The following is a 21114-nucleotide window of genomic DNA, read 5'->3' as shown; positions in this document are numbered from 1 at the left end:
TTAGGTATTATAGACAAGCTCACAAGCCTTAACATAAACCCCTAAGTCACAAGATGGGTTGCCAACTGGCTCATGGACAGAACCCACATGCTAAGAGTTGCTGGAGCTAGGTCTGACTCTAAACCTGTTACAAGTGGCATTCCCAGGGCAAAGTCCTAGGACCCCTCCTGTTCGGCATATACGTCTCAGAGGTACAGACAAGCACAGGAGGACTTTGACTGACCACGTTCGCAGATGACTGCAAACTAGGGGCTATAATTGACTCTCCGGCTGACACAGACATCCTCCAAAAGGGTTTCACTGAGACAGACACCTGGTGTCAAAACCATGGCCTCAAGCTAAATGCCAAAAAGTGCATAGTCACCCCCTTTGGAAAAAACAAAGTACCCACAAACTACCACATAGGTGGTAGTCCCCTAAATGTGGAAGGCATAATAAGGGATCTGGGGACCCAAGTAGATAGTAACCTCTCCTTTGATAATCACATTGCCAAAGTGGTTAGAAAATCCTTCTATGTGGCCCACCTAATCACAAAAGGGTTTGCATCCAGATCGAAAGAGGTCACTGGGCCCCTCTATGCATCACTCATCAGACCCATCACAGAGTACAATGCCCCATTTGGGATGTACCTTACAAGACACCTGCAACAACTGGAAAGACCACAAAAGTACATCAACAAGAGGATAACTGGCCTCAAGCAGGTGCCCTATGCAGCTCGACTGAAGAAACTCCAGCTGTACTCGGTTGCATACCGTTTACTCAGAGGTGATCTCTACCTGACAATACAAGGCCATGTCCTACCCAGAATTGATGGACATGCTCCACCTAAAGAAAACCATATCCCCTCGAGCCACATGCTCCAGGGATCTAAACCTCACCACAACAATAAATAGGACATGCTGGAGAGATAGATTCCTGTCCCAGAGACTTCCCATGCTCTGGAACAAGATTCCAATCTACATTAGCCAGAACTCCTCACTAACCCTCTTCAAGAGAAACCTCGACGAGTGGATGGGAAAAAGAAAGTTTACCCCAGGGATTACTTCAATGGCTCTGCTGGACAGACGCACAGGGAACTAATCTAAGGGGATGGCGAAAGTCAACACATTCCAGCTAGGCTTATAAATGCCTTCGGGCAGATTGCCTAGTACCTACCTAGGAACCTATGATTGTAATTAATTATACAATTATATTTAAAAAAGTGCATATCCAAGCTTGACAATTAACACTTCCTTCCAGCAGTTTACCTACCTGGTACTTGAAAAACCTGTAAGATTAGAAATCATAACTTTTGGTACTGTACTTAGAAAAAATGGCTGACCATCCTTTGACTAGGGCAATTTTTATTTGAAGAGTTATCTTTAGCCTGAGATAAGATGATATGAAATTAACTAAATGCCATTCTAGCTAGAAATCTTATGCCACATATACTGAAGGTAGTTCACAGAAGCTATAGGAACAGAGCTTTCATTTCTATCTTAGATGTTTGATTTGAAATGAAGCTTAAATGGTATCACAGGGACAAAATACATGGGAATGCAGAAAAAGCAGTATAATTTAAATATTTCACACTAAAAGGAAATTAATTTCAGAGTCAGAAAGTATTTTTTTTTTCTTTATCCATCTGGCACATCTCACATGAGCCAAATATGAACTAAGAAATACATCTACAAGGAAGTTAAACTGTTCTTCTTTCAAAATTGCATCATTGAAACAAAAAAGATTAGAATTATTCAGCATGCAGAATAATTCTACCTTTTGTGAATTTATTTCTGGAGTTGATTTCCAGATATTCGACAGAAAGATCTATTATTCATATTGAACATAACACATAATATAAAATATGGACTTTTCATAAGCAAATACATATACAGTTTGTAAAACTTATATCAGATTGTTTAAACTCATGAAATAAGTTTATTCAGTAAGTCTTGCAGATGATAGTGCATTTAGAGTTTTCTTTGCTACAGCAGAAAGAAAGTGACAAGTAAATTAAATCCTGATAATTTGTCTGATATAATTACAGGAAATATCACTTGGATGAATGCATGGATAACACATGCAGCTATGGTAACTGGTAATAGTATTAGTTTCCAAGGCTTTGTTGGCTTCACATAGTACTGGCTTGGTGACTGAAACCATCTAAGGGACATTAAGAGAAAAGTGGCCAAATTACTTAGACAATTAAGTGAAAGTTCCTTAGACAAGTAAGCGAAAGCACACGATCTATCCATCCTAGCGAAATGTAACATATCAAATTATAACTTAGAATAAACTTTGTGCACAGTATGAAATAAGTGCTGTCCAGTTATTGTGTGAAGAAGGTTGGCTATGTTTTTAATTATTTATTTATTTATTTATATTTGTTTTCTGGGGTAGTACACTGACTCTATGAACTATTTTCAGACTCAGCTGAGGAGCAGAGGCTGGTTAAGTGACTTGCTCAGAGTCACACAGTTTGGCAATTGAAGCTGAGGGAATCATACCTTGCACCACAGTAAACAGCTTGTTAAAAGCTACTAACTCCTCTAAGCCAGCTGCCAGGCTTAATTAATAAAGATAACAATGAAAATAAAGGTATCACTAAAGAAAGTTTTTCATAAACATTTGCATTATATATTTCATTAAATATGATATTTCACTAATCAGATTACAAGAAATGCACTTAATTTATGTCTGTACTATTTTTTTTTCTCTTCAAACACATACCTGAAATGGTACAGAACTTGTGATGCTGATTGTTTGCCTAAGCCACATGTTGACTTGGCTGCCTTCTTTATGCCAGATTTCTTGTCCCATTGTGTTGCTTGTGACTCTCTTATAGACAATTAGCTTGTTAACGTGTTTTCCATACATGTGGTAATAGAAACGGAAGGTACAGTTTCTGTCATTAGTCAGCACTGTGGCTTTTAAAGTTGGGCTAATAAGCATAGCTCTGTCTCCAAATGACTGGGGTTTTGAGGTATCTATGTACAGGTAGAAACCGTCAACAGTTCCTGTTGTATGATCCTTCATGGGTCTAGTATCTCTTAGTGATGGATAAGGTCCATGACTTCTTTTCCAGTCAAAGTCATCACTAGTGTCTTGTATCCAGTTGCAGAAGCCATTTTCAAAGTCACACTGCAACTCATGGGCTGAAATCAAAGAAACAACATTAACATATTTATCAGTCCCATTCCTTGTTTGTTTGCTCTTTTTTGTCTTGTTTATTTATACAGTTATTTTATGTTATTGATGAATTTAAACCCATTGGCCAGTTTCCATTTACAAAAGACACTTGCTAGGAGATGTTCTAATAAGCACTCAATATACACTGCGAGCAATACAAAAATAAATAGCAAAGGTTGGGAAGCAGGCAGTTTCAGTAACATGTAGCTTACAATCTTATCCTAACTACCTAGACTAAGATTAAGAGCATACACAATATACATAAAATACAGACCTCCTTCAGGAAATGAATACACTTTACTGACTTCAACAGATCATCTGGCTTCTGTATAATTTCTGACTGCGTGATGCTGATCCTCTAGATTTTGGTAAGGCTGCATTGGTATATTCTTGCATATATTTATTTTTCTTTTCAGACAGTTATGAGTTCTGTTCATGGTAATTACTTGTCTGCCTCACCTTAGAGGTGTCTCCTCCATCTTGAACTATATTAGTCACTCTCCTACAAATCTTTAATGGTTTTGCCACAGTGTTGAGTAAGGTTGATAACTGTCTTAGAATTTACTTTTGCAGTGCTGAATAACATCCCCGGCTTGTATTTAAAAAATATCAGGGGATTAAAAGAGTTTTACTACCTGGAAAGAGTAGAAGTTCTGTCCCCCTACTCAGTACTCATTTGCATATAGGCTCCTTAAGGGGTACATGTGTACTTGAATACTTCTGCTGTCATTCTTCTTCGCCCATCTGCCATGCCACCTCCTTACTCACTCTAAAGTTAGTACTCCAATTTCTTACTCAGCCTTGCTTAAATAATTCCAGTCTCTCCAAAACCTTACCTACTTTTTTTCCAATTACAGCTAATAGTCTTTGATAACTATACCAGGTCTAATGTTTGCGCACTGAGTTTCTCTCTTAACCTTGTCACATTCACTGGATAATCAAAATATTTTTTCTCTTCCCTACTTCACCCACTAACCCCTCTTAAAACAGAAAGTCACTTTTACACCTCATCAAATTCCTAAAACTTTACAATCCTACTTTTTTTAAAGTTATAGTGAAACAAACTCTGGTCTCCAAAGTCTACCATTCCTTCAACTACTTTACAAAAAAATCTAAATAGCTCTTCTTAATGGTGGAAGCATTAAGAATAAACTGCAACAATTGACTGCTTTCTTAACATCTGAACACAGCGATAATGAGTAACATGTAACATCCTAATTGCCATTTCCAAACTAATTCAACATTTCCAGCAGTAAAACAGAAGCCATGGTGAGTGATGAAACATAACACTTAAGAAAACCTCAAAACCTACCTTCTAACTCAGAACGCATCCAGCAATGATTAAACTGCAAACTCACAAAGCATATAGCTCCACATCTAGAACCCCATGCCCTCCTTATTAATGGCTAACCTTGCAAAAATGCTATCACTATTCAAACAAATTTGAGGATAGTGTTACTGGGGGTTTTAGTCTTAATATCGAGGCAGGAAATTGTTTTCCTCCCTTGATATCTTGATATTATTGTTTTTGGTTTTGTTTGTGTTTGCTATTGTGTATGATCAAACTGATTTTTGTCTTGTGTTTTGCATTCAGCATTAGGGTGGTTTGGTCATACACAACAGACCCATATATATATATATATATATATATATATGTTACTTTTACTGAACAGGCATAATTCTAATATATATATATATATATATTGACAAGAACTGAGATGTATGGGAAATACTAATTATAGATGTATAGCCAGCATTAGTGGTTCTGAGCAATCATTATCTTCAGCTTGGACATGCTAATGTGTAGTGGTAGAACAGAACAAATGTGGCAAGTTATGTGAATCTCATATTAAGCAGCAGACCAATGGAATGAGTACATTTGGAGTACAGTTATTTCTTAGCAGAGAAATGAGGATTGATCTCTTGCTGTATAAAATTATATCAGTTAAATAATATGAATAAGAATCAAAGGTTGACAAAGCTTTAAGAGTGTTTCTGTCTTGCTGCACTTAATACCCCAGCTGTGTCTGAGTAATTCATATTTCAATAAGAGTCACGGACAAAGCACTCATTGAAAAGAAGATAAAATAAAGTTTCCAACAAGCTTCTAATATATACACACCAAACACAAGAGCATTTACTCGGTCATTAATATGGCTCTTAAACATATACAGTTTTTTTCATAACAAAACTGACCAGGTAATGTCAACATTGAATTCATGTGGTTGATAAGTTCTGCATCTTAAAATAAGATAACAGTCTTTATTATGCAGCTATACAATATCTTTTATGTCAACTTTGATAAAATGAGTGTTGCAATAATACAAACAACCTTAGATTATGTAAATTATGCATAGTAGTTTGTATATGTCGAGCAAATAGAATACCTTTCGCCTCCTTTTCTCACATCATTAATATGTTAGTATCTCTTTTAGTTGAATTTCTATATGCCTTGGAACATTCATAAATTAATGCGTACACAGCTCCTTCGAACTCATGAATGAATATGATACCATAAGTAACCCAGTCAACTGTTCATAAGAGGCCAACCACGCATGTTGGCCATTTTAAGCTTAGCTAGTTATTTCCTTTAAGAATCAAACCCTGCATCTAACCATTATGCCAACCCCCAACCCTGGAGACTATTTTTAGATATGTTGCCAGTAAGGTGTAGTGAGTCTGTCTTTGGCCATCGAATGCAAGTTGTATCAAACGGCTACTCCGCGAACATTAAACTTTAAATGTTACTTTTACTGAACAGGCATAATTCTAAAAATAAAGTCACTGAATGGCCATAGCTGGCCAATACAATGAAAACAAAATATACTACTTACTTATTGGTAACTTATTCATAAGAAAACCTGCCATTTCCCCTATTTAGTGCAACCTCGGCGTTGGTATATATAATGAGCAGGGGGCACCAGCCCACATATGTAGTGTCTGCTGTTCACTGAATTCTCCTGTTGTGGGGGGCTGTGTGCTCACCCCCCACTCCTGCTAATTATATACACCAACTCCTAGGTCTCACAAAACTGAGGAAAGGGCAGGCTTTCATATAGTTAAGTTACCAGTGAGTAAGTAGTATGTTTTGGTTCTGTTATGTTATGTTGGTCAGCTATGGCCATTCAATGATTTTATTTTCGGAGATATGCCTGTTCGGTATAAGTAATGTTTAATGTTTAAAGTTCAGGGAATAGCCATTCAATGCAAGTTGCTTTCGATGACGGAATGTAAAAGCAGGGGAATGATGCAGTATAAGGCAGTGGAGAACAGAAAGCAAGTAATGCTGTTTCATACTATGCATAACTCCATTTAGCACAAATGTCTCCACTTCCAGTACATATATATGCATGCTGCAGAGTATGCACATGCTGTGTTCCCAGTCTACGCATTCAATTTCAAATTTCCATTTACAAACGGACAGAGCACCAATCTGTCGGTAAAATGTTGATGTTATTATAAGACAATTTTAGGAAATATGTTGAGAATTTTAATAACCTGTTCATCTGTTAATAAAATATGGCAGTGTTTTTTCATAATATCCATCATTCTATGACAAAAAAACATATATATACATATACACTCCAACAGTTGTTTTTCATATATATGAGTGAGGTGAAGTTTATGCTGGACCTTCTGTTGGAGTGGATATCGGTTTGGTTCGTGCATTGTGGTTTTGCCAGAGCGTGCAACAGATCTGTTTGTTGTATAGATATATGTATATAAATCTATACACACACACACACACACACACACACACACACACACACACACACACACACACACACACACACACACACACACACACATATATATTTTGCATAGAAGCAGCTGTACCCACCAGGAAGAAGTATAGAACTAACTCAAAAAACAAGCCATCCTGGTGGAATCACAAAATCAATAGGCTGTACAACAGAAGGAAGAAAGTCATGACAAATTTAGGAGGTGCAGTACCCAAGGTAAAAACATGCTCATCAAACTAAACAAACAACTCAGAAGACAAATAAAGTCAACCAAAGGCAAATTTGAGGTAAGTTTGGCCTCCAGGGCCAAGGACAACCACAAAGCATTCTTTAGCTATGTCCACAACCTCAAAGGGACTACACAATAGTGTGCAGAGCTCATTGTAAATTAAACCACCAATGACAATTTTTTTTTTGTATTTTGTGGATATAGCACCCCTTTAGCCAGGTCAACTGTCATAGAGGGTCAAAACCTTCAGTAAAGCCTAGGTGTCATGAGCTTGATATGAAGATTGGAATCTTGACAGATCTGCCAAAGAGGGTGTGAACACCCATCCTTGGGGGACAAGTCTGACTGGGGTTGACTCAGCAATTAAAAATTAAAAAAAAAAACAGAATTGCCAAATTTGTATGTTCACAGCTTATAGGTAAAGACCCTTGTTCAGTACAAATGTAAAAAATTGTAAAACAATTCACATTTAAAAGAATCCAACACAAATCAAATGTGACACAGCTAGAAATCACAGTAAACATACAATTACTCAATAAAAAAAACATAAACCATCAATTAAAACTGCATATAAGATAACAAATATCAAATACAGGATACCTATAAAAAATACATATGTACTAGAAATACATTCAAAGTACCACAAATACATTGCAGTTATAGGAATATATATATATATATATATATATATATATATATATATATATATATATATATATACACACGAGTCTACTTCTATATATCGAAAATCCACAATACCGAAGACTGGAAGATCAAGACGTGAAGGACAAAACTGAAAATCGTGAACTGCATAAGTATTCCCAGGCAAGTAAACACTTGTCCAACATGGGGAATTGTGGCCTTTCCCCACTGTAGTGCAATCCCAGAGTTAGTATATATAGTTAGATGGGTTTTAGTTGTGTTTTAATGTTGTGTTGGGCAAGTGTTTACTTGCCCTGGGATTACTTACTGTGTTTGTGATTTTCAGTTTCGTCCTTCTCGTCTTGATTTTCCGGTCTTCGGTATTGTGGATTTTCGATATATAGAAGTAGACCCATATATACATACATTTTAACTATATTGCATTTGTTTCATAGTCGAAATAGGTTTGATTCTAATTGCAGTACTGATTGCAGGTTCAACGTCTGCCTGCAACCGTAAAAATCCAATTATACTTTCTTGCTTCTAAGATCATCTCTAATGTTTTTAAGTACCAGGTCTATCACCTTAAATTTAAACTCATGATTGTGCCCTTATTCAGAGATGCATCTAACCAATGCATTAGAAGGAATATTCCTATGCATTTCAGACTGATATTCTACAATACAGTCTTTAAATTTATGTGTACATTTACCAACATAAAAAGTGGAACTTTTACACAGGTTGATAAATAAATGATGTTCACAGTATTACATCTAACAAACTAACTGAAAGTTAAGTATTTCTTAATTTTAGGAAGTACATACATACTACCAATAAAAATGCATTTGCAACAGACACAAAGTATTTATGCAAGATAAGAAGCTTTACATGAGATGCAGGTGACGTTTTAGTTAAGTTATATAAATATTTGAAATCTACTACTGAAACATATTTTTTGTTTGTAACTTTAGACATAAATTCACTTTTTAACTTTATTCCAAATGATTACAGTTTGGATGCTGTGTGTTACTTCTTTTGCATCAATACTGATATGTATGGAAGGGATATTGATAATATCTGTCAGTTACTGGAAGTAGTTTTAACTAATAATGTGTTTATCTTTGAAATTCAATTATATTTCTAAAGATCTGGTGTGGCTATGGGTGCAGCCATAGTTAATACTTATGCCAATATTGTTTTAAATCAATGGGAAGACAAGCTTGTTTATAGATATCATACTGCATTTAACAGTAAGTTATTATTTTTTCAACATTTTGTGGATGACATTATTTTGATCTGGAAGGGGGATCAAGTAGAACTTAACCAGTTTGTTGAGTATCTTGAGAATACAACTAACTTCCTTAAATTTAAATGTAGTTTTTCTAAGGATGAGATACATTTCTTGGATGTTAGACTAGTAAAACTGCAGATAGTATTGGCACAAGTATTTTTTTAGAAAAAAAGGTTCAAACTAATTGCTATACATGCAAGGAAAGTGTTCAAATTAATTGCTATACACACAAAGAAAGTATGCGCACACCTCATGTTTGTAAAGGTATAGTAAAGGGTCAGTTGTTGCGAGTAAGTAGACAATATAGATGAAGGGAATTGCCTACATCAGATGGACGAGACCATGCAGGGATTTAAAGAAAGGGGCTATGATGATTAGTTTGAAGGGAATTATGACTGAGGTAATGATGAAAAGAGATGGAATAGCTGAATCTTATTTTAGAGATGATGCAGCCATTAATGAACATTATGTTAGACCTTTGTGAAGGAACTATATAAAGTATGTTACTACTTATAATAGGTGGACCAGTGAAGTTATAAATATTTAGTTCAAAAAAATGGGGCATCCTAAAGGTCATGCTGGAATTGAAACAGGTTATTGGTGATAAACCTAATTTTGCTTATAGGAACTGTAGCAACCTAAAAACATGGCTTTGTTAAAAGGAAATAAATTCACTAAGTAGGAATAACAAAGTAGTAAGTAAGAAACAAGGAACATTTCCTTGTTATAACTGTGCCTGTTGCAAATACAGTTATACTGGTAATAAGTATATACATCCTAAAACTAAGAAAGAATATACCTTCAGTTGCTTTGCTACAAGTAATACCATGAATATTTATTTAGCAACCTGTGTAAAATGTTCTGCTTTTTATTTTGGTACTTGAACATATAAACTTATAGATCGTATTACGGAACATCAGTCTGAAATGCGTAGGAATATTCTAATGCATTGGGTAGACACCTTTCTGAATATGGGCAAGATTGTGAGTTTAAATTTAGGGAGATAGATCTCATATTTAGGAACTTTAGAAGTGGCGATGTTAACAATGTCTTAGAAATAAGATAGTATAATTGGATTTTACGGCTGCAGGCACACATTCAGCCTGGAATCAATACTGCAATTTGTGTCAAACCTATTTTGACGATGATGGTACTTTGAATGTTTTTCTAATATGTATGTATTTTTATAGGTATTCTGTATTTGATATTTGTTATATTATATGCAATATTTATTGATGGTTTATGAAATTTTTACTGAGTAATTATATGTTTACTGTGATTGTGGACTGTGTCACATGTGATTTGTATTGGATTATTTTTAATATCAATTGTTTTAAAGTTTTTTACATTTGCACTGTGGAAGGGTCTTTACCCGAAAGCTTTGCACATTAAAAATTTGGTGTTTTTATATTTGTCTTTTTTTTTGTCTAAGTTTTAACTAAGACTTGGTTCACCACTTTATCTGATCCATTTTGTGTAGTTGGCTCAACAGTTGACAAGCATGGAGACATAAACGTAGAACAAATAGGGCCTCTTTTTTCTATATTAAAAAGGGAGAGATTAAAAGTAATGTGTGCAAAGGCAAACTATTTAAGAAAAGAGGGTAAAGGATAGTTTTCAGAATAATAAAAAAAACATGGAACAATACAGACAAAGAGTGGTGCTGGGTGACAAGGGATGGATGGATACTTACAAAGGGTAGAAAAATGGTGATGTGAGGGTTGGACCATAAACAAGGCTCTGGCCATAATACTCTGGGAAGGAGTTTACATCAGGAAGGTAATAGTGTGAGGTGCTAGCTACAGGTGATCTGCCAAGGAAACGTACTGAGAACCATCAGTATCTGGTGATTCCATGTAGAAGATGGTTGGAGCTGTCCAGTCCTCAGGAATCTAGCGGTCATGGCTTGCAGTTCCATGACTCTGCAGTTTATTACAGGTATCATCCAATTTGGTAAAGAAATTGCTCCACCTCACAATTCACCATTACTTCAACCAGCTTTGAATAGTCTGCAGATAGGGGGATATGGTAGTGTACCAGACAGAGGCATTTATCCTTCCACAGTGAGGCAACCACATCTCTGACATCAGAACAACCATGCATCATATGAACAAGACGTGGGTGAGATGGCTGCAGGGTCTCATTTTCTTTATTAGGTGGTCTGGTCTTGCATAGTTGGAACACAATGAAGAATTTGCCATATGTGTGATATGTGGTGTAAATACAGTCAGCTCTAAAGTTGATAGTAATCCTATGCATCTTGAGATGGTATCAGCATCTCCAAAATCCAGTCATAGCCCACCTTGTTGAGATGTACCTCTTCATGGAGAAATATGCACATAGTAGAGCTTTTTGACTGAGCGGTATGCACTTAGTAGGAAGAAATCATTGAGAAAATATATCTGTAGTCATAGTTTTATGCCTCTCATTATCACTCATGCAGGAAGTCAGGTATGCAGTGTTTGAGATCATCATGAGAATGTCTCACTGCTCTGCAGGTAGTGGAATGCCTGTGCTTCTATATAGCTCCTGGCCCATGTTGTATTATGTATCTACCTTCTTGAAATATCTATCATAATGACTCAGTAGCTGCTGCCTGTGATTCCTGTTAAAGAAATAAAAAAAAAAATCTTTCTTTTTGACTCACCATGCAGGACCTCTACATTTTGAGGTACACCAAGATATCTGTGCATTTCAGAATGCTCAGAACTAAATGCTAAAGCAAAATTGCAGACAGTGCATATATAACACTTTTGTGAATCACATTCTTTGCATGTGTTTTCTGTCCAGTTGTACAGTGCACCTGAATGCATAGCTCCTGTGCATCACTGATGGGACTGCGTTGGTTTCATAGGTGAAGAGTAGGCTAACTGCACTGAAGGGCCTTTTTAAGCCTAGACAATAACCTGAGGTCATAATAAAACGCTGTACCTTGTGTTTATATGGAGAAAACCTTAACCGTTATGCGAAACCCACACCATGAAAATTATAATAATCGTTTGTATACCTGTTGCCTGAAGATGTTGTGATGAGACAAAAGGGAATTAAGTGTTTTATAGACATTCATAGTACGATGCATTACTTGACTATCTAGTACACAAACTGCATATACATATGTGGAGTTTTAAGCATTGTCACCATGCGGATCATATTCAATTTGAAAAAAGCACAGTATTGTTCACTACTAGATATCTGAATTTCACTAGTAAGGTATATATTTTCTATTTTTCAATGGCCTTAGACATCAGGGTCATGGCAAAAGAGAAGACCTCTTACATATGTGCATTTGTATGTGTTAATACAATGTATTTCTGTGTTTGTCTTGGTTTCCTAAAAAATAATGTCATTACGCCTATGCTTAATGTTCTTTGAAAGGGACGTTACCATGTCATGTAAGCAGAAATTTGAGAGTCTAACCTCTGCCAAATATGCTATCTTATACTGCATTACTCCCTATAAGACCTTCATGCTGTGAAGACGTGCCTCTGTGGAATAGGTGCATTCTCATTCCCCATACAGTTACCCTTAGCAACGTGTACTCTCTCGGTGCCTAAACAAGAATCAGCATGTCCATGACATGAGACAGGCAGAAGGGAGATGTTTTTAGCAATACTAACACAACATGTGGCTGCAGGCAGTCTGCTGGCATGACCTACAGCTAATGGACAGAGAAGGTGCAGACCACCTATTAAAGGCTCAGATACTCTGGGACATCTATATGGTAGGTGCTCACAAATTTACATTGGCCCAGTGTCACTGCTACATGACTAGTGTGATCAGCTGAGCCAAGCATAAGGTATGGATGGCCAAGGATTGAGAGAATGAAATAGCCATGCTTACTTAGCAATCTGAACAGATTATATCATGTTTCATTTTCTTCCATATCATACAAAGACTATGTGACGTTGCTGTTTTGCCTTTTAGGCTATGAAAAACCCTGTTTAATTAGATTTACTCTACCTCAGATACTTTAGAGGTATTGCGAACATTACGAAACTCTTAACTTATAGCATAATAAGAATTTGTGGATGGATAGATTCATTAACTAAAGAGTTTACCACCTAAGAAACAAACTTTTGGTGCATGATAATTAATGTTAATACTTTAGCCCTGTTCATGTTAAGTCTTAAAGAGTGGAAGGGGTTCACATACATTAACACCATGGTTTAATAGTATGGCCTTTAATAAGAAGGAATGTAAACCTATCTCTGATTCTTCCAAGAGTATATGGCCCATTACATATGGTGGTACAAATGTCATGCCTAGTAGTAACATATGAATCGATGAACTGCAGATTGTGGCCGACAAGTCCATTATCCAGTCCACAAGACTGACATATGTACAGGACACTCCTTTGTCAATGGGAGGAGGAAATAGAGCAGCACTTATATGATAGAGTGCTGCTAGCAGGTAAGGTTGAATAAGAAGGAATTCAATGCATTTATTTGCTTGCCACATACTTTAAATGGGTACCCTTGGAGCAAATTTTGATTTAAAGAAAGTTGACATGTTCACCATGATGCACTGCAATCCATTCGCATGCAGACGAAGTGATAGACGCAGGCAGAGGTGGCTGATGCTGAACAAATGTCTAATATCAGCACATCTGCAGTATAACAGTGATACTAAAATACATGTGCATGTGTCACAGTCAGATGACCCAGAGACACTCATGTCTGTCTCATTCCTAGTTGAGGACTGATAGAGTAAGTGTAACAAAACATACAGAGCATCATGTGGCCTTCATGGTTGAGTGCACAATATTCCATCATGGAGGACTCCTGTGGCTGACAGTCTCATAAGTGCTCAACTTGTCTATTAAAAAGCAGTATTAGAAGCATGTACTTCTTCTTCTGTAGGCTTAAGAAAAATAGGGCAGTAACACAGGAGTACCTAGCACAGACCCAACTCACATTGCCAGGGCATGGTATAGACACAGGTTGGATATGTTCATAGGCATTTGTAGGAAGCATGCAAACCAGCAGTGCTCAAAAGTATTGAATGGATAGAGATGAGAACCTGCTTAGAGGGCTGGAGCCCCATTAATAATGAGATCCATACAGCTTTAGATACCATCTCTATTACAGGGAGTATGAAGCACATCGCCACTTGCAGCAAAAGTGTCCAGAGGACAGTATCATGTATCAGTAACATGAAGTGGCACTCCATTATTGTCACAGAAGGAAATTATCCCCGACACTATTTGTTTGTTTTATTGTTATTATTATTATTTATTCTTTGTTGCCTGGGATAGTCCATTTTCAGGAGACACTAGAGATGCTATTAATATTGCCAGTGGAAAATTGGCCAGGGCAATGGGGAACTTGCCCTACTCTTTTCTGGTTATGTTACTGTAGGGGTATTGCCAGAAGAAGAGAGAATGGAGGAGGGGGAAGAAAAATGCAAGTGACAGTGAAATGAATGAAGTACAGGTTGTATATTACTGTGTGTTTACGTGACTGAGATACAACCTGGAGGACTGTACAGATACAAGTAGTACAGGCTGTATCTTTAGAAACCAAGACGGGTAAACCAAGAAACAAAAGCTCACGGCCGAAGAGGGTTGTATCTTACTGTGTGTTTATGTGACTGAGTTACAACCAAGAGGATTGTACGGATACAAGTAGTGCAGGCTGTATCTTACTGTGTGTTTACGTGACTGATTTACAACCAGGAGGACTATACCAGATACAAGTAGTGCAGGCTGTATCTTACTGTGTGTTTACGTGACTGAGTTACAGCTAGGAGGACTGTACAGATACAAGTAGTGCAGGCAGTATATTACTGTGTGTTTATGTGACTGAGATACAACCAGGAGGGCTGTATGGATACAAGTAGGGCAGGCTGTATCTTACTGTGTCTTTATGTAAGTAAGTTACAACCAGGAGGACTGTACGGATACAAGTAGTATAGGTTGTATCTTACTGTGTGTTTACGTGGCTGAGTTACAACCAGGAGTATTGTATAGATACAAGTAGTGCAGGCCGTATCTTACTGGTGTTTATGTGACTGAGTAACAACCAGGAGGACTGTATGGATACAAGTAGTGTAGGCTGTATCTTACTGTGTGTTTATGTGACTGAGTTACAACCAAGAGGATTGTACGGATACAAGTAGTGTAGGCTATATCTTACTGTGTATTTATTTGAGTGAGTTACAACCAGGAGGACTGTATGGATGCAAGTAGTGCAGGTTGTATCTTAATGTGTGTTTATGTGACTGAGTTACAACCAGGAGGACTTTACAGATACAAGTAGTACAGACTGTATCCTGCTGTGTGTTTATGTGACTGAATTTCAATCAGGAGGACTAAATAGATACAAGTAGTGTAGGCTGTATCTTACTGTGTGTTTATGTGACTGAGTTACAACCAAGAGGATTAAATGGATACAAGTAGTGCAGGCTGTATCTTACTGAGTGTTTACGTGACTGAGATACAACCAGGAGGACTGTACAGATACAAGTAGTGCAGGCTGTATCTTACTGTGTGTTTATGTGACTGATTTACAACCAGGAGGACTATACCAGATACAAATAGTGCAGGCTATATCTTACTGTGTGTTTACGTGACTGAGTTACAGCTAGGGGGACTGTACAGATACAAGAAGTGCAGGCTGTATCGTACTGTGTGTTTATGTGACTGAGTTACAACCAGGAGGACTGTATGGATACAAGTAGTGCAGGCTGTATCTTACTGTGTCTTTATGTAAGTGAGTTACAACCAGGAGGACTGTACGGATACAAGTAGTGTAGGTTGTATCTTACAGTGTGTTTACGTGACTGAGTTACAACCAGGAGGATTGTACAGATACAAGTAGTGCAGCTGTATCTTACTGTGTGTTTATGTGACTGAGTTATAACCAAGAGGATTGTATGGATACAAGTAGTGCAGGCTGTATCTTACTGTGTGTTTATCTGACTGAGTTACAACCAAGAGGATTGTATGGATACAAGTAGTGCAGGCTGTATCTTACTGTGTGTTTATGTGACTGATTTACAAACAGGAGGAATATACCAGATACAAGTAGTGTAGGCTGTATCTTACTGTATGTTTATGTGACTGAGTTACAGCCAGGAGGACTGTACAGATACAAGTAGTGCAGCCTGTATCTTACTGTGTATTTATGTGACTGAGTTACAACCAGGAGAACTGCAGGGATACAAGTAGTGTAGTCTGCATCTTACTGTGTGTTTATGTGACTGAGTTACAACCAGGAGGACTGTACACATACCAGTAGTGCACGCTGTATTTTACTGTGTGTTTATGTGACTGAGTTACAACCAGGAGGACTGTATGGATACAAGTAGTGCAGGCTGTATCTTACTGTGTGTTTACATGACTGACTTACAGCCAGGTGGACTGTACAGATAGAAGTAGTGCAGCCTGTATCTTACTGTGTATTTATGTGACTGAGTTACAACCAGGAGAACTGCAGGGATACAAGTAGTGTAGGCTGCATCTTACTGTGTGTTTATGTGACTGAGTTACAACCAGGAGGACTGTACAGATACAAGTAGTGCACGCTGTATTTTACTGTGTGTTTATGTAAGTGAGTTACAACCAGGAGGACTGTACGGATACAAGTAGTGTAGGCTGTATCTTACTGTGTGTTTATGTAAGTGAGTTACAACCAGGAGGACTGTACGGATACAAGTAGTGTAGGCTATATCTTACTGTGTGTTTATTTGAGTGAGTTACAACCAGGGGACTGTATGGATGCAAGTAGTGCAGGTTGTATCTTACTGTGTGTTTATGTGACTGAGTTACAACCAGGAGGACTTTACAGATACAAGTAGTGAAGGCTGTATCTTACTGTGTGCTTATGTGACTGAGTTACAACCAGGAGGACTGTACAGATACAAGTAGTGCAGCCTGTATCTTACTGTGTATTTATGTGACTGAGTTACAACCAGGAGGACTGCAGGGATACAAGTAGTGTAGGCTGCATCTTACTGTGTGTTTATGTAACTGAGTTACAACCAGGAGGACTGTACAGATACAAGTAGTGCAGGCTGTATTTTACTGTGTGTTTATGTGACTGAGTTACAACCAGGAGGACAATACAGATAACAGTAGTGTAGGCTATATCTTACTGTGTGCTTATGTGACTGAGTTACAACCAAGAGGATTGTATGGATACAAGTAGTGCAGGCTGTATCTTACTGTGTGTTTATGTGACTGATTTACAACCAGGAGGACTATACAAATAATGGTAGTGTAGGCTATATCTTACTGTGTGCTAATGTGACTGAGTTGCAACCAAGAGGATTGTATGGATACAAGTAGTGCAGGCTGTATCTTACTGTGTGTTTATGTGACTGATTTACAACCAGGAGGAATATACCAGATACAAGTAGTATAGGCTTTATCTTACTGTGTGTTTATGTGACTGAGTTACAACCAAGAGGATTGTACGGATACAAGGAGTAGAGGCTGTATCTTACTGTGTGTTTATGTGACTGATTTACAACCAGGAGGAATATATAAGATACAAGTAGTGCAGGCTGTATCTTACTGTGTGTTTACGTGACTGAGTTACAGCCAGGAGGACTGTACCGATACAAGTAGTGCAGGCTTTATCTTACTGTGTGTTTATGTGACTGAGTTACAACCAGGAGGACTGTATGGATACAAGTAGTGCAGGCTGTATCTTACTGTGTGTTTATGTAAGTGAGTTACAACCAGGAGGGCTGTACAGTTACAAGTAGTGTAGGCTATATCTTACTGTGTGTTTATTTGAGTGAGTTACAACCAGGAGGACTGTATGGATGCAAGTAGTGAAGGTTGCATCTTACTGTGTGTTTATCTGACTGAGTTACAACCAGGAGGACTTTACAGATACAAGTAGTACAGGCTATATCCTGCTGTGTGTTTATGTGACTGATTTACAACCAGGAGGACTATACAGATACAAGTAGTGTAGGCTGTATCTTACTGTGTGTTTATGTGACTGAGTTACAACCAGGAGGACTGCAGGGATATAAGTAGTGTAGGCTGCATCTTACTGTGTGTTTATGTGACTGAGTTACAACCAGGAGGACTATACAGATACAAGTAGTGCAGGCTGTATCTTACTGTGTGTTTACTTGACTGAGATACAACCAGGAGGACTGTACAGATACAACTAGTGCAGGCTGTATCTTACTGTGTGTTTATGTGACTGAGTTACAACCAAGAGGATTGTACGGATATAAGTAGTACAGGTTGTATCTTTCTGTGTGTTTATGTGACTGATTTACAACTAGGAGGACTATACCAAATACAAGTAGTGCAGGCTGTAACTTACTGTGTGTTTACGTGACTGAGTTACAGCTAGGAGGACTGTACAGATACAAGTAGTGCAGGCTGTATCTTACTGTGTGTTTATGTGACTGAGTTACAACCAGGAGGACTGTATGGATACAAGTAGCGCAGGCTGTATCTTACTGTGTCTTTATGTAAGTGAGTTACAACCAGGAGGACTGTACGGATACAAGTAGTATAGGTTGTATCTTACTGTGTGTTTACGTGACCGAGTTACAACCAGGAGGATTGTACAGATACAAGTTGTGCAGCTGTATCTTACTGTGTGTTTATGTGACTGAGTTACAACCAAGAGGACTGTATGGATACAAGTAGTGTAGGCTGTATCTTACTGTGTGTTTATGTGACTGAGTTACAACCAAGAGGATTGTACTGATACAGGTAGTGCAGGCTGTACCTTACTGTGTGTTCATGTGACTGATTTACAACCAGGAGGAATATACCAGATACAAGTAGTGTAGGCTGTATCTTACTGTGTGTTTATGTGGCTGAGTTACAACCAAGAGTATTGTATGGATACAAGTAGTGCAGGCTGTATCTTACTGTGTGTTTATGTGACTGAGTTACAACCAGGAGGACTGTATGGATACAAGTAGTGCAGGCGGTATCTTACTGTGCATTTATTTAAGTGAGTTACAACCACGAGGACTGTACGGATACAAGTAGTGTAGGCTATATCTTACTGTGTGTTTATTTGAGTGAGATACAACCAGGAGGACTGTATGGATGCAAGTAGTGCAGCTTGTATCTTACTGTGTGTTTATGTGACTGAGTTACAACCAGGAGGACTTTACAGATACAAGTAGTGCCGACTGTATCCTGCTGTGTGTTTATGTGACTGATTCACAACCAGGAGGACTATACAGATAGAAGTAGTGTAGGCTGTATCTTACTGTGTGCTTATGTGACTGAGTTACAACCAGGAGGACTGTACAGATACAAGTAGTGCAGTCTGTATCTTACTGTGTGTTTATGTGAATGAGTTACAACCAGGAGGACTGCAGGGATACAAGTAGTGTAGGCTGCATCTTACTGTGTGTTTATGTGACTGAGTTACAACCAGGAGGACTATACTGATACAAGTAGTGCAGGCTGTATCTTACAGTGTGTTTATTTGAGTGAGTCACAACCAGGAGGAATGCATGGATACAAGTAGTGCAGGCTGCATCTTACTGTGTGTTTATGTGACTGAGTTACAACCAGGAGGACTATATGGATACAAGTAGTGCAGGCTGTATCTTACTGTGTGTTTATGTAAATGAGTTACAACCAAGTGGACTGTACAGATACAGGTAGTATAGGCTATATCTTACTGTGTGTTTATGTGACTGAGTTACAACCAGGAGGACTGTATGGATACAAGTAGTGTAGGCTATATCTTACTGTGTGTTTATGTGAGTGAGTTACAACCGAGAGGACTGGATGGATACAAGTAGTGCAGGTTGTATCTTACTGTGTGTTCATGTGACTGAGTTACATCCAGGAGGACTTTACAGATACAAGTAGTGCAGGTTGTGTCCTACTGTGTGTTTATGTCACTGATTTACAACCTGGAGAACTATACAGATACAAGTAGTGTAGGTTGTATCTTACTGTGTGTTTATGTGACTGAGTTACAACCAGCAAGACTATATGGATACATGTAGGGCAGGCTGTATCTTACTGTGTGTTTATGTGACTGATTTACAACCAGGGGTACTGTACAGATTCAAGTAGTGCAGGCTGTATCTTACTGTGTTCTTATGTGACTGAGTTACAACCAGGAGGACTATACAGATAACAGTAGTGTAGGCTGTATCTTACTGTGTGCTTATGTGACTGATTTACAACCAGGAGGACTGTACAGATAAAAGTGGTGCAGGCTGTAACTTACTGTGTGCTTATGTGACTGAGTTACAACCAGGAGGACTGTAAAGATACAAGTAGTGCAGGCTGTAGTTTACTGTGTGTTTATGTGACTAAGTTACAACCAGGAGGACTGTACGGATACAAGTAGTGTAGGCTGTACCTTACTGTGTGTTTATGTGACTGAGTTACAACCAGGAGGACCATACAGATAACAGTAGTGTAGGCTGTATCTTACTGTGTGCTTATGTGACTGATTTACAACCAGGAGGACTGTACAGATAAAAGTGGTGCAGGCTGTAACTTACTGTGTGCTTATGTGACTGAGTTACAACCAGGAGGACTGTAAAGATACAAGTAGTGCAGGCTGTATCTTACTGTGTGGTTATGTGACTGAGTTACAACCAGGAGGACTGTATGGATACAAGTAATGTAGGCTGTATCTTACTGTGTGTTTATGTGACAGAGTTACAACCAGGAGGACTATACAGATGCAAGTAGTGTAGGCTGTATCTTACTGTGTGCTTATATGACTGAGTTACAACCAGGAGGACTGTACAGATACAAGTAGTGCAGGCTGTATCTTACTGTGTGTTTATTTAAGTGAGTTACAACCAGGAGGACTGTACGGATACAAGTAGTGTAGGCTATATCTTACTGTGTGTTTGTTTGAGTGAGTTACAATCAGGAGGACTGTATGGATGCAAGTAGTGCAGGTTGTATCTCTCTGTGTATTTATGTGACTGAGTTACAACCAGGAGGACTTTACAGATACAAGTAGTACAGGCTGTATCCTGCTGTGTGTTTATGTGACTGATTTACAACCAGGAGGACTATACAGATACAAGTAGTGTAGGCTGTATTTTACTGTGTGTTTATGTGACTGAGTTAC

The 21114-nt window shown here is 38.0% G+C and overlaps 1 protein-coding gene across 1 annotated transcript in view; it reads right to left on the bottom strand.

The window, feature by feature from the left end:
* MALRD1 (MAM and LDL receptor class A domain containing 1) overlaps positions 1–21114 on the bottom strand; it is a 3217568-nt gene that overhangs the window by 2853806 nt on the left and 342648 nt on the right. Inside the window, exon 6 of the mRNA XM_044065510.1 lies at positions 2710–3134. Coding sequence (XP_043921445.1) covers positions 2710–3134 — 425 coding nt within the window. The remainder of the gene's footprint in view (positions 1–2709; positions 3135–21114) is intronic.

Source organism: Protopterus annectens, chromosome 3.part0, assembly GCF_019279795.1.
Source record: "Protopterus annectens isolate FY-2018-M chromosome 3.part0, PAN1.0, whole genome shotgun sequence".
Taxonomy (NCBI): Eukaryota; Metazoa; Chordata; order Ceratodontiformes; family Protopteridae; genus Protopterus; species Protopterus annectens.
Note: the sequence above shows the minus strand (reverse complement) of the source record. Positions and strands in the feature narration are given on the sequence as shown.